This window comes from Corvus cornix, chromosome Z, assembly GCF_000738735.6.
Source record: "Corvus cornix cornix isolate S_Up_H32 chromosome Z, ASM73873v5, whole genome shotgun sequence".
Classification (NCBI taxonomy): Eukaryota; Metazoa; Chordata; class Aves; order Passeriformes; family Corvidae; genus Corvus; species Corvus cornix.
The window spans coordinates 29,586,033-29,600,834 of record NC_046357.1 but is presented as its reverse complement, the minus strand read 5'-3'; the positions used below and the strand labels follow the sequence as shown (position 1 = coordinate 29,600,834).

The 14,802-nt window shown below is 37.8% G+C and overlaps 1 protein-coding gene across 6 annotated transcripts in view; it reads left to right on the top strand.

Annotated features, from left to right (window-relative positions):
• Positions 1 to 14,802, top strand: part of PCGF3 (polycomb group ring finger 3) — a 56,322-nt gene that overhangs the window by 31,214 nt on the left and 10,306 nt on the right. For 3 of the 6 annotated variants that reach the window (XM_039566624.1, XM_039566623.1, XM_039566622.1), the window contains 5 exons: positions 3,867 to 3,984; positions 9,105 to 9,201; positions 12,908 to 12,963; positions 13,928 to 14,038; positions 14,536 to 14,624. In XM_039566624.1, coding sequence (XP_039422558.1) covers positions 3,876 to 3,984; positions 9,105 to 9,201; positions 12,908 to 12,963; positions 13,928 to 14,038; positions 14,536 to 14,624 — 462 coding nt within the window. In that variant the 5' untranslated portion in view covers positions 3,867 to 3,875. Of the gene's footprint in view, positions 1 to 1,055; positions 1,119 to 1,205; positions 1,521 to 3,866; positions 3,985 to 9,104; positions 9,202 to 12,907; positions 12,964 to 13,927; positions 14,039 to 14,535; positions 14,625 to 14,802 lie in introns of those variants that run through there. The other 3 variants (XM_039566621.1, XM_039566620.1, XM_019286202.3) reach the window with 2 other exon arrangements.

The window sequence follows — 14,802 nt, the reverse complement described above, 5'->3', positions numbered from 1 at the left end:
ACATTACTTCATGTTGATATGGTAAAAGTAGCTCTTTGAGAGTCTACCTAAGTAATAAAATCAGATGCTGAGACTTCTGAAGGACGGTGAGATTTTGTCAAGAGATATGTCATCTTGCATTCTTGGGAGTCCAGCAGTTAAAAAAAAACTAACTCGGTCTTCAATTGCTTGTTTGATAAACTCAATATTTGTGTGTTTGATAAACTCAAACTGAAATTTTCAGGGTGATTAGACTGATGCAAAATGTTAAATATTTGAGAAATATCTTTTAAATTATTTTCTGAACTCTTTATGTTAAAACAATGGGTAGCCTTTATAACAAGGTGGAGTTAAGATGACATAGAAATAGGACTTGGCATATCATTTATGGTATACTTGTCAGCATTAATGTATTGGGAATATTTTATTCCGTCTGCTTGCTTCTAATCTCCGGATCTGATCTGCATTTTTTCTCCTGCAGCAGTGTACTTCAGATTATATATGGTTACTTAAAATATGTGTTTGGTGTGGGGTTTTTTGGTGGGGTGGTAACAACTTGGCTGTCTTACATGATAAAAGTGGTGCTTAACTTTTGTTTGGCAGTAGGCTGTAGAAACATGAGTGTCTTGGGACACCTTCCCAAGAGCAGATGTGTGGTTCAAACAGACTAGTACCCATTCTGAGCTAGTTAGTATATTCCAGACAGGAACATGAAAGACATCCTGTGTTAGCTACCCATCGACCTGGAGAGTTTCTTCTTAAGCATTGTGAGTGGTAGCTTAGCTTTGTATTTCATAGTATGACTGTGTATAATTTTCAAATGTGATAACAATGAGAAAAATAATAATTGATGATGAAATCTGCAACTATGTTATTGACTTCCCTCTGAAGTATACAGGATAGGCAGATGATAAATGTGGAATTACTTTACATAATATGGAATTACTTTATGTTTTTAATTAGTTGCTGTGATTAGTGAATTTAATTTCTTAAATGAGGTTGTAACATTAGTGTCTCTATTTTTTCTTTATATGTGTCATTAGTTCTGCTAAAATTTTTTTTTTGTTTCCCTCTAGGAAGCAATTCAAGTTTTCTGCAAAGTCTGAGTATTTATGTTATCTGACTGAACTGACATCTTGGTAATATGCCATTTTTTGTGAACTTCTCTCTACCTTTCTAGATAGATAGGAAGTGGTCTGGCCTTTTAAAAATTTTATTTTTATTAATTTTTTTTTAATTTTAGTAAGTCCTCTTGTTGTTACAGGTTAACTGTTTTGAAAAGCAAGCGGGGCATTCTAATGTTCTTCTTTTTCCCAAGACTAGAGGACATGGGTCGCAATTGCACAAAATGCAGGCTTAAATAAAGTCTGACACTGACAGCTTGCTTACAGACCTTAGACGTTGCATTGTTTATTGGAGATGCAAGGTGTGCTGAAGCAACCATGCCTGGATCTCTGTGTGAGCAGAGAAGAGATCCTTTTCCTGTTTTAGTAGCTGCAAGAAAACAGCGTGGGACAGGCCTTCTGGAGAAATGTCCTGCTGTAGGTTTTATCACCTTTTGAAACTGAGGTGTCTACTGCCCTCAAAAGACCCGCTACCTTTCTGTTGCTTCTTCTAATAGTTCTTATTTTCAGTCCTTTAAACATCTAATGAGAGAGACTTTCTATCCTTCTTGAAAGGTGTATGAAATTTTCATAAGGTTGATTTGATAGGCTTGCTCCTGATATTCTGGAAGATATGCATTTTTCCAGTGCCAAAATGTGTATGATTTTTTTCCTATTAAGTTGGCAAAGTGTGTATTATTCTTGCTATCCTCTTTTTTTTTCTTTTTTTTTTTTTCCCCCCAGCACAATGAGCTTTATTACTATATTGTATTATTTTTGCCTTTGTTGTGTGGTTCAGTCACTGTTCTCATAAAATTGTACCCATCTGAACTTTTTTTTTAATTTGTTGAGGGTTCTTCTAGTGGCAGTGTTTATCTCTACTGTGGTGAGGAGAAACTGTAATTTTTTTTCCAGAAAATAAGTGACTTATTTGCTTCAGATTTCACTGTTAAATCTTTGGCTATTCTGCCTTAGTAGTGCTTGGATTCAGTCTGTGATGGCCCTGAACACCTTCTTCTGAATTCCTGCCTAGACAAGTAACTAGAGTTGTATTGATACTGCCTTTTTCAGGATATGTGTAGGCTAATTTCTCTTTTGCCTGCTATGAATTGTGTTTTTCTAACACAAAGTGTGCTGACTTTCTATTTGACTGGTGGCTTGATGCCATCCCTTGAGCTCTTCTTGAAGAGTGATGTTGAATAGCTCTTCCTCAGCACCACAGAAATCTACATACCTCATGCAGTAGCTTTTAACTAATGACCTCATGCAATAACTTACAAGGATTTAATGTGTGTCTGGTTTTCAGAGGGTTAAAAATAATTCTACAATTTAGAAAAGTAATTCAGTTTCTGAGTATAGGTTCTGACCTATTTTGTCTGCTGCAAAACTGAGCTGCTCTTTATTCTTCCGTAATGGGAGGTCACGAGATTTATAACTAAATCTCAAACACTGTAAAATAAATTTGGTTCCTCGCCCCTCCACCCCCCCAGTCTTAACTATGAAAACTGGAAGTCTTCCTAGTCTTTTTTGCATAGGACTGTGCAGATTTGAATGGGTGTTGGGTATGCTCTTCCATAGTTTATAGTGGAATATAAGGTACTTCTCTGCACTGGAATAGTTCAGATTGTTGTGGAAGTTTGCCTTTTGGTAGTTCCTTTTTCTTAGTACCACTTCATTGAACATAAGGAAAAAAAAAAAGATGACAAAGATCAGACAACTTCGTTGCAATATATCTATGTGAAACTCGGGGACCATGTGTCACCATTCAAATTTGGAAATGTTTTCCAAACTGAGCTAGATGAAAAGCAGTATTTGTGAGCCAGGGACAGTAAAATCACTTTAAGGGAAAACAGTATAATTTGGTGACTTCTGCAGTCTGGGAACCACATGTAGTAGGTTGTAAGCAAGTATAGCCCACTCTGTTAATTAGCTAGAATGCTGTCATGTTCTAGTAACAGTACTATTTTCAAAATATTTTGAAAAACATAATACAGCTATGTTTAAAAGATAACAGTTAATTTGTTAAGGCATGGGCTTTGTGTGGTGTTTTCTCTCTAAGTAATTGGGGTTCCTGCAAAAAAAGGTTAAATGAGCTTTTTCATTTTTGATTTCTAATTTTTTTCCTTTTAAAGGTGCTTATGCCATCTCATGCTCAAAAGAAAGGAAAAATATCTAGTTCAAGTTTTAGCACAACAAACTGCAACTCTGCCAATGAAATTATTTTAATCTGTAATGTAGTCTTTAATTAACTTGTGTTTAAATAAAAGGGATTTCAGAAGGTTTACTTTCCAGCCCCATTATTGAGAGACAGATTAAAAATTATGCTTTAACATACTGACAGAAGGAAGCGCTTAAAAGTGTGGTTAAACCTAACAGTTGCTTTGACTTTTCAATTGTCAACAACCACTTTTGATTCTGAAATTACTTTGAGGTTTTTCTCCCTCTGTATTTTTGTGAGTTTGCCAGCATTGCTAGAGTGAATATGATGACTGAAGTTACCAGGATAGTAGGGTTTCACTGTAAATCTGAGTCCCTTGGTTGGTAAAGGAACTTACTAGTAGCAGGCTGGGAGGGCCGTTTTCTATGCTCTTGCAGTACTGACTTGCAGAATAGTGTGGGGTTTACATTGTTTAGCTTTTGTGAAGTGACATAAAAGTTAGTGCCACCACTGTGTGCACACATCCTTGTATGTTGTGCGAAAGTCTAAAGCTGGGCTAATACTAGTTAATCATTTATTCCCGAATGACTACAGCTGTGTTACTTTATGATATGTCTCTTCCACAGACACCAAAGATGCTAACGAGAAAGATTAAGCTTTGGGACATTAATGCCCATATAACCTGTCGTCTGTGCAATGGATACCTGATTGATGCTACTACTGTAACAGAATGCTTGCATACTTGTAAGTAGAAGTACAATTAAGTTCATGTTGCTGGTTTGTTTGTTTGTTTGTTTGTTTGTTTCTTTTAACTTGATATGCAACATGTTGTAATGGTTTTCAGTTGAAATTTAAAATATCTGTTGTGCATCAGCCAAAATAGCATGTGCTTTACTAGACTGCTTTTTTTAACAGATGATTTGCTTACTTAAAAAAAGCAAATTAAGGGAACATTAAAGCTGTATAGCATAAACTTGAAGCCATATTCAATTAGTGGTAATATAAATATTCAAGAATGAAGTCTGTCTTCCTGCTAAAGGAATGTGGAATACCTAGTTCTCTCTTCTGTGACAGTTGATACAGCATATGTTCTCCACCTGGAGCCTTTCAGATGTCTCTTTCTCTCCTGTTCTGCTGCAGAAAGCAAATAGTTTATTGATAAAGAATAGTATGTTGTCCTGTACCCTAGAAATAAGCTTGTATTCCAAAATACTGTGATAAGGTAGTTGTTTGTTGTTACTTTGTGAATTTCTACTTTCATGTAAGTGAAGGATGACCTAGAACCTTGCAACGCATCCCATGTTTTAAAACTATTTTGTCACAATATTTATGTTTATTCTGATAAAGCTATTATGTTGTTTAATAAGCTTAATGACTTAGTCCTAAATTTTCTTTGAAGGCAATTATTTGGTGGCTGTGTCTTCATCATGAAACGAAAAGTTTCAGCGGACTTCTTCACCTAATATATCTGATGAAGGGGAAAGGCAATGCTCATGATTTGTCACTGATTATGTTTTTTATTATATTCCATTTAGAAGCTTCATCCAAACAACACTTCATGTTGTTTTGGATATCCTCATAGAATCTAGGATCATGGAATGGTTCATTCTGTGATTCCAAGAACCACAGAATGGTTCTTGAAACTGGAACCTAGATTCAATCCCCTGGCCATGGTCAGGGTCAGCATCTACTGGATCAGGTTGCTCAAAGCCCTGTATAACCAGGCCTTGAATGCTTCCAGGGATGGGACATCCACAACTTCTTTGGGCAACCTCTGCCAGTTACCCTCACAATACAGAATTTCTATCTAATCTGAACCTATCCACCTCCAGTTTGAAGCCATTCCCCCTTGTCTTCTCAGTACATGCCCCTGTAAAAAGGCCCCCTCCATCTCTCTTGTAGTGCCCTTCAGCTGTTGGAAGGCTGCTTTAAGGTCTCTCCAGAGCCTTCTGTTCTCCAGGCTGAACAACCCCAACTCTCTCAGCCTGTCTTCTTAGGAGAGCTGCTCCAGCCCTGTGATCAACTTCATGGCCCTCCTCTGAACTCACCGGAATGGGTCCATGTTCTTATGTTGGGAGTCCCAGAGCTGGACACAGTAGTCAGTGTCTCATGTCCCGTCTGCATTTGTTTCATATCTCAATTTCCATAGTGTTGTTTTCAGAGAAAGATCCTTAAGCTAGACTTCCAGTTAGTTTTGCCCAAATTTTTTACTGCTGCTAGTAAGAAGATTGTATACGGAATGAAGATCATAACAAGTTAACATGGCTGACAAAGAGCTAGGGAGAGGGTAATTTTTCACTGTTCTTTAAGAATAAAACAAAAACCTCACAAATACCCCTCAGCTGATATCATCTGTACCATCTCTTATATTTGCATATGGAGGAAATATGTAGATTAATCCACAGTGCTACAGTGCTTGCTTCAAAAGCCAGGGAATACCCTTTACTACCTTTTCCTGCTGCTTTTTGGGGGGTTTGTTTGTCTTGTTTCTTCCTTATTTTGACAGTTTATATTTTATGAATACCACTTCACTGTGTGCCCTGTATAAATAGTTTTGTGAGAACAGGCACAGGATATCATGTAGTAGTGTGTTTTATGAGTACTGTTTTGGGGCAGAACAGAGGAGAGCAGAGTATAAATAGTTTACTTTGAAAGAGAGATGGGTGATTGTGTGTTTGCATATAGAAATGGGCAGCTGTATAATGAATGGCTACTTTAGCAACTCATACCAGGACGTTTTACTAATACTGAGAGTCTGTGATAATGCTGTCTTTTTAACAAAACTTCATACATGTTGGCATTGTTTGTGTTGTGTAAGATAATGCTAATAATGTATTATTATTTAAATAATAATAAAAAGCATCCTTGCAAAATCTATCATGACATTACCCTGTCTGTTGAGATAGTGAATTCTCTTCCAAATTATACCACCCCGAAACTTTCATTCTGTTCTACTCAGAACTGAACATTTTTCTTACCTTTTCCATTTTTCTCTAATTTCCTGATCTTCAGCCATTCAAAGACTCTTCAGTAGTAAATGAAGTTCTTGAGTCCTTTGGTGAAAGTAATTTGGAGGACCAAGGCCAGTCCTCTGGAGGAACAGGGCCAGTTTTGGTAAAACTGAATTCAAGAGAAAACAAAGGGTTTTTTTGCTTTCTTTCCTGCTTGTTTCTCTGCTGTGGTTTTAGTTTGTGGGTGACAGGTAGGCCGGTAAGTCAGTCGCTAAAAACATCATTTTTAGTAAGTCAGCCTTAAATCTTTTTTTAGTTTATATCTATTCCTTGATTAATATTCTATGTTAGATGATATATGCAGATCTTATTTAACTTTGTGTTTGTAATGTCAGTTTTGTTAGTGTTTACATGTAAAAGCTGTCCTTCTATGTTATGAAAGGGAAAACCTCACATTATGAAAGGTATCATGTTCTGGATTCATCAGGATGATAAAAGGTCGACTTGAACTAGATACAGAAATGAAAAAAGTCAAAGAGAAGTGAAACTGTTAAAATAAACAACTGAGCATTAACCTTGCCTGTTCTTGTTCTGATGAAAGCTCTCTGATGTGTTTAAGAAATCAGAAAATGTACAACTCAGTTCATGCCCACAGTCAGTGCCCACATATCTGGGTACAGACCAGAGATACTGGAAAACCAAGGTAATGGAAAATTCTAGTAACAGTATTGTTTCAGACCATAGAATAATTTCCATGGTGTCTGTCCATTACTCCAAAGATTTCCGGTTTCAGGAGAGTTTATTAATCCCAACCTGACCCCAGAAAAAAAAGAATCTAGGTGGCTGCAGCACCCTTCATAAGCCGTCTAGTTGCATTTATTCGGATGCTGTGCTCAGACTGAAACCTGACAGAACCTTAGCCAGCTTGCGACCAGTTCATTTTAGGAGGAGTTAGTCTATACATAGTCCAAACTGGAAGATGTACTGACATGGGATGATGTTTGGGTTGGAAGGGACCTATAAAAGTCACCTAATGCATCACCACTGCAGTGGGCAGGGGCATCTTCAGCTGCATCAAGTTGCTCAGAGCCCTTGGCGAAGCTGTGCTGGGCTGTCTCGAATCACCTCCCTGTCCTCCAGGTGCCGTAGCACTGCTTCTAGGAGGATCTGCTCCATGATCTTCCCAGGCACAGAGTTAAGGCTGACAGGTTGGTGGTTTCCAGGTTTCTCCTTTTCTGCCACTTCCTAAAAGTGGACACAGTGTTTTCCTTTCACCAGGGATTTCATCTGACTGTCAGGATTATCACTGTCAGTGGCTTGGCTACTACATCAGCCAATTCAAGACCCTGGGACACATCTCATTAGGTCCCAGAGACTTACTTGTGTTCAGGTTCCCGGGTGTTCATGAATCTGATCTTCTCGTGCAGTGGAAGGGACTTGACTCCCCCAGTCCTGTCTTTGCGGTTCATCTGTGCGAGAGGTGTGGGAAGAGAAATTGCTGGAGAAGAATGAGGCAGAAAAATTGAGAACCTCAGCCTTTTTCTTGTCCACTGTTACTGGTTTGCCAGTGTTTATCTGGGGGGTACACATTCTCTGACCTACTTTTTCTGACATACCTATAGAAGCCCTTAAAATTCTTCATGTCCCTTGCCAAGTTCAGCTTCAGCTGTGATTTGGCCTTTTTCACCCCTCCCTACACAAGTTAGGAGCATCCCAATACTCTTTCCAGGATACCTGTCCCTGCTTCCTCTGTCAGATTCTGCTTCTATTGACTTGGTAGGAATGGGGTTTGGCTTGACTTTTGCAAATGGATTTACTGCTCTGGCATTCCACTGGAACAAACTGTTGTGTGAGATCTGTGCTTAATGTGCAAAGCTATGAGGCTTCGTCTAACCTCTGCCACCCAGAGTTCTGTCATCCTAGGTGTGTAAATACAAAGCACAGTGCAAAGTTACCATGCTTCATTTACTGTTACTTTTTTTTTTTTTAATTAACGGGTGTTTATGTAATTGTATTCTCTTCTTGTTTGAGAGGTAGATGGCACTATAGTTACAGAAATCCATTCATTTTGTATGGGAACTGCATTAATACCAAGATTACATGAACTAGTGAACTTCAAGAAAAAACTATACCTCCCTTCTTTTCTCCATACCCTTTTGAGTTGTAACTTTAAGTGAGTGAGGATATCATGTAGTAGTGTATTTTATGAATACAGTTCTGGGGCAGGACAAAGGAGAATGGAGTATAAATAGTTTCTTTTGAAAGAGAGATGGGTGATTGTGTGTTTGCATATGGAAACGTGCAGCTGTATAATGAATGGCTACTTTAGCAACTCCTACCAGGAAATTTTACTAATACTGGGGATCTGTGCCAATGTAATTTTTTTTCTGGTAGAAGTTTAACTGTAGTGTACTCTGTGAGAATAGACTTAAAATAACACCCAGATATCCACTTTCCAGCTTTGGAAATTTTTTTTTGTCTTGGTTTCATTGCCACCACACACATTTGCTCTATATGTTGCCATGGTTAAAGCAAGTATGTTTTGTTTAATATCTTAATGGCAAGTAGTTCCTGTAGTGTCATCCATGCAAGCTGAATGTTGACCTGCTAGAAATTGTTGTTCTAGTAAATTTCAAAGTGGGATTTTGTGCTGTATGCTGCATTAAGAAGGTTTTTGATAAGTATGGATGCTTTAATTCTAGTGCATCCCTTCTCTGTATTGAGAACATTAATGAAAGGTACTGGAAACTGTATTCTGCAAATTAGACATCATGCACATATGATGTAAAAAAATGAACTTGATGTAAATTTCAGTAATGTGCATTTCTGTGACTGTACTAAAACAGACTTTTATTATGCTACTTTTATATGCTATTTTTATTCCTTTTTAATTGTGAATGTCTTTGTCACTAGTCTGTAGAAGCTGCCTAGTGAAATATTTGGAGGAGAACAACACCTGTCCAACCTGCAGGATTGTTATACATCAGAGTCACCCATTACAGTATATTGGGTAAGTATAAAAGCAGAAGTGCGAGTAGGTTCACTCTAGACTGGTTCACCCCCTTTGATACAGTACAGCTAGTCCCAAAATTTTCATTCTTGCTTATCAGCATGTTAAACACTAAAAAAGAAGTTTGAAGGGGATTGAGGAGATACAGGATAAAACTTTAGTTATGAATTTGCAAAATTCATGCATGGCAGCTTGTTCCAGACTTCAAAAAAAACCCAAAGCATACACTTAAATGTCTAATTTCTGTGTGATTTTTAATGGGATTTAGTCATTCCTCTTTTTGTATGCTTGAATTGTAAAAATAATATATATGAAACATTTGTAGGAATTATACTTTTAGAAAATTACAATAATTAGTCTCAGTTGGACAATGCTTTTCAGCATCTGACAGTTATGAGATAAATAATTTTCAGCTTTATCGTTCAGCTAATCTTTTAAGGGTCTGCTTAGGTCATAGGAACAGGAAAGAATGTCATAGTATCATCATAAAATGGTTTGGGTTGGAAGGGACCTTTGAGAGATCATCTAGTTCTAACCACCCTGCCATGGGCAGGGACATGTTTTGCCTGGACCAGGTCACTCAAAGTCCCACTCAGCCTGGGCTAAACATTTCCAGGGGTGGGGTATGTACAACTTCTCTGGGCAACCTCTTCTGGTCTTGCCACTCTCACTGAAGAATTTCTACCTGTTATCTAACCTACACCTGCTGTCTTCTAGTTTAAAACCATTCCCCCTTGCCCGTGTCGAAAGTTTGTTTCCAGCCTTCTTGTGGGTTCTCTGCATGTACTGGAAGGCTGGTCTGAGGGCTCCCTGGAGTCTTCCTTCTCCAGGCTCTACAGCCCCAACTCTCTCAGCTTGTCTAAACAGGAGAGGAGGTCCATCCCTCTCATCATTTTCGTGGCACTCCTCTGGACTCACAGCAACAGGTCCACATCCTTCTTATTTGGGGGCTTCAGAGCTGAACGTAGTGGTCTAGGTGGAGTCTCTTGCAGGCAGAGTAGAAGGACAGAATTCACCTGCTTTGATCTGCTGGCCAAGTTTCTTTCGATGCAGCCCAGGATGCAGTTGGCTTTCCAGACTGCAAGTGCACTTCGCCAGGTCATGATCAGTTTCCCATCCACAAGTCCTTCTCCTCAGGGCTGCTCTTAATTACTTCTCTGCCCAGCCTGTAGCTGTGGTTGGGATTGCCCCAACCCAAATTAGCTTTGATGAACTTTATGAGCTTCACATGGACCCACCTCCTAAGCATCCCTTCCCTCCAGCATGTTGACTGCCCCACACAGCTTGGTGTCGGTGGCACACTTGCTGAGGGTGCCCTCGATCCTACTGTCTGTGTCACTGACAAAGATCTTGAACAGCACCAGTCCTGGTACTGACCCCTGAGGACACCACTTTTCACTGGTGTCCTTTTGGATATTGAACCATTGATCACAGCTCTTCTGAGGGCAACCATCCAGCCAATTCCATATCCACCAGGTGCTGCATCAGCCAAATCCCTGTCTCTTCAGTTTAGAGAGGATGTCATGCAGGACAGCATGAGTCACCCTTTCCTCATCCACTGCCTCTGTAACCTCATCATAGAAGACCACCAAAGTTGTCAGACACTGCTCTTAGTGAAAGCCATGTTGGCTGTTGCCAACCACCTCCTAATTTTCCATGTGTATTTGCATAGTCAAATTGCATTTTCACTAAGTATTTTTGTTGGGTTTTTTCCTCCTTTAGTTTTTAGAAAAGACATTCTCCTTCTTTTCCTTAAGTGCTTTCTTTTCATTTTACTGCAGTGTAGTAACTCCTGCTGATGAAAATACATTGTGACGGTGTGTCTGCATAAACTGTTGCACATCAAGTAGTGTTTTGTCTTCCATTATAAAGAACTTGGGTTTGTTCACAGCATTTTTCGATATGCCTTTCTCACTTCTATAACAATTTCTGAAGCAATGGTTATAGCAAATGGGTCTGATTTCACTTTTACAGAAAACTCGATATTCCGTACACAGTTGTATTTTTCAAGCTCCTCCTCATTCAGGAGCCTGAAACTATGCTCTCTACATTTATATAATACACTGATAATAGCCTGTATGAGTGTATAATTGAAGGGACAGGTAGATGCAAATAGGCAAGAATGAATAAATGACATGCAAGATAACATGTTTGCCTTGCTTCAAAAACCTGTTTGCTGTGCAAAGAGGGGCCAGGAAACAACGTGACATTGAGAACAGCTAGAAGGGAATTTGTTATTTGTTTTTTTTTTTGTTGAATACACTTCAACTTAACTCAGCTGCTTGAACAAATTGTAAAATACTGCCCCATCAAAACTGAAACAGACTTTGTAGGGTCTACTTTGTCTGGTCTCCTTTTGGGTATATTTGCTTACCTTTCTTAAAAATAATTGGGAGTCCGAAGTTTCACAAGATGTTTGAAAATGGAGATTTAAACTCCTATTCATCCTCCGTCTGTGTGGAAAATAGGTAAACCAAATGTATCACCTTGTTCACATTTCTAAATACTGTTAAGTAGCATCATAGAGTCTTAAAATTCTTTGGAACCTTAAAGATCATCTGTATCATCTAGTTCCAACCCCCAAATTCTCACCTCTGATGTAATAGTGATGCCTTATTTACGTATTTTTGTTGAAATATTTTTGGCAATGTGTCTGCAGTCCATATGTGATACTTCATAATCCCAGCCTGTACAAATGGGATTGCTACTGGTCAAAATGATGTGAATTTAGGATAAATGATATTCTGAATCTTGTTGTAGTGCTACTTAAAATATTGTAATTACTGTTTGTAAATGTCTTGATTTGTCACCTTTCTGTGATTGTTCACTGATCTCCACTGCTGTGAAGTGCTCATGTCAGGTGATGAGAAGCCTGAGACTACTCTTGTAAGCCTTTTCTTTTCAAGTCAGATTCAGGACTTGATGACGCAAACTCTTTTGGGGTAATGACATTGCAGCAGCCAAGGCAGACACTTGAAATGCTTATTATACTATTTTTTAATTGGAATTTAAGGTAATATTTCATTTCTTTCAGACTATGACTTATTTTAGACTAGGACAGGATTTTTCTAGGTGAGCTGGGAATGAAAGTTTAGAATCTTAATTGGCCCTACTGTTATACTTGCAGTGGGATTATTACCTTTTCTTCATTTGAGCCATGCTACCTGTACGGACTACTTAGCTACATAACATTTCTCACAGTTAAAATGTTGTCTTTTAAGAAGAAAGTAAACTTTAGTTGTTGTGATCTTTTTCTGTGAACTGTTCCTCTTGAATTTTAGAAGAATCCTAGTAAAGATAACTAATCTATAACTGTGAGAAACGAAGTCTATAGGGGTGAGAAACAAGTTATCCTTGATTCTTTTGTAATAAAAATGAGTTTATTTCTAAGTTCTAAAAGAATTTTAGACTATTAGTGACATACTTGTCTTGATGCAGAAGGACATATTCAGTGGAGTGATTTCCTCCACGGACTAGTCTTTCTCAAACTTTCATTTGTTTTCTGTCTTAGCCTGTACTTTTTTATAATTTATGTTGCTGTCCTCCCTGGTTTGATAGAAACATCGATTTGAGATGTAAAATTCTTATTAGGTGAATTTAGAGATTTTTGCATGTGGTTAGTACTGGAGCTTTTTAAAGAGAAATGTTTTGAATCAAGATGATGAATTTAATCTTTTGATTTGGGTGTTTGTTTTTTTTTTGCTAGTCATGACAGAACAATGCAAGATATTGTTTACAAACTTGTGCCAGGGCTCCAAGAAGGTAAGTTGTGGTGTGACCTTTCTAAAAGTCAGTTTGCACATACTTCTTTGGCATTAAAAAAAACAAAGTTTCAAGTGATGAAAAAGGAGGGGGCAACTGAGGAAAAATACAATGGAAAACCAGATTCTTTCACCTGTGTAATTTTTAGCAATTAATTTAATTTCTTGCCTGTACTAGCAGAAATTGAGTGTGGGGGTGGTGAGAGGCAACATGGGATGTTTCTTCCAAGAGCGGTGTTAAGTAAAGCAGAATTCAGCTTTTGAATGTTGCCATACCATAACTCTAATCTGTTTTTGTTAAACTGTGTACCTGTTGTGCAAGCTTTCTAGAATTCTCAGAGGTAAAATGCAATGCAGAACTACTTTTAGTTTCTGCTATTCTAAGAGTTCTTTCTTATCAGGGAACTTTCAATTTCTGGTTTCATAATCCTCTTTGACACTAGATCTGTTTAACTAAAGAAATACATTATAAAAATTGCTCAGTGTTTTTTTTTTTGTCTTAATGTATGTTAGAGCTTTCATTTAAATAGAGTATTTTAATCTATTTAAGCTGCTTTTTAACCAGAGCATTTTCAAATATCAGTGAGATTAAATTGATAATATAAAAATTATTTCTAGGATCTTGAAAATCAGAACTATAAATAAAAATTCAAACCCAGTGTTTTGACTGAAATACGGTTATATTCAAAATGGGGGTTATTCAAAATCAGCTGAAGTATTTTAAATACCATCTCATTCTAGCAGTAATGCTGTAATAATAATTATACAGACAACTTAATGCTATTCTAACTCGGAAAAATAAGATGAGGCATGACTTGATGCGGTAGCAGAGATAGAAGACAGTAAATAATGACACCACCACCACCACTTGTTGGCAATCCTTAAGTGGGAAGGGATTTGGAATAACTTCATAAATATTGCATTAGAACTTTATTACAGGGATTAATATTTGCAATTTTAAACAGCGGAAATGAAAAAGCAAAGGGAGTTTTATCACAAACTGGGCATGGAAGTTCCAGGGGACATCAAAGGGGAGACATGTTCTGCAAAACAGCACCTAGATTCTCATCGAAATGGTAAATAGTCCCTTATTTATTCTGTCTTTGGTGGGTGACAGCTAGTAAATAGATAAACTGTTCTTTTGGAAGTATGTGCCCAGTTGGTATTTTACAGTCACAGTTTTTCCTAGTGAGGAATAGAGTCAGCATAGGATTGTTGCTTTGTCCCTTATTTGTGCACAGAATCTTTGTTTTCAGCTGTTAATAGCATGTTGCTTGTGGCAAAGTCAGTCTCCATAGCAGTGCCTACATGGGGATTGTGAAATTACCCAGCTTCTGGGCTGGTAGCAGCTGAACTCCGTATGTGTTGCCCTCTTTCATGTCACGGGCTGTTGGCTGCAAGTGTTGCTTGAGCCAATAAGCACAGTTTGGGAATAACAAAGTTTATTCTATACTGCGAGCCTGAACTGTGCTGTTTTAATTGTATTATCTCTATGAGCTGCTGCTGAGTATATCCGGGGTTTAAATATAAAAATAGTATATGTATCCCATATATCTGGCTTTTTTTATCTAAGGTGAAACTAAAGCAGATGAAAATATAAATAAAGAAACTTCGGAGGAAAAACAGGAAGAAGATAATGACTACCACCGAAGTGATGAACAGGTGGGCTCATAGGGCATGCTCTAGTTTTATCTTGTATTTTAGCTGTTGTGCTTTGGTAAGATAACTTCGATAATCTAACAGAGAAGAAAATAAACTTCTTTCAAGCTACTTTTTCTGTTCTCTGATACAAACAAGATGCAGTTTGTGCAATGCTTTTTTGTAAGCATGAGGTTTTACC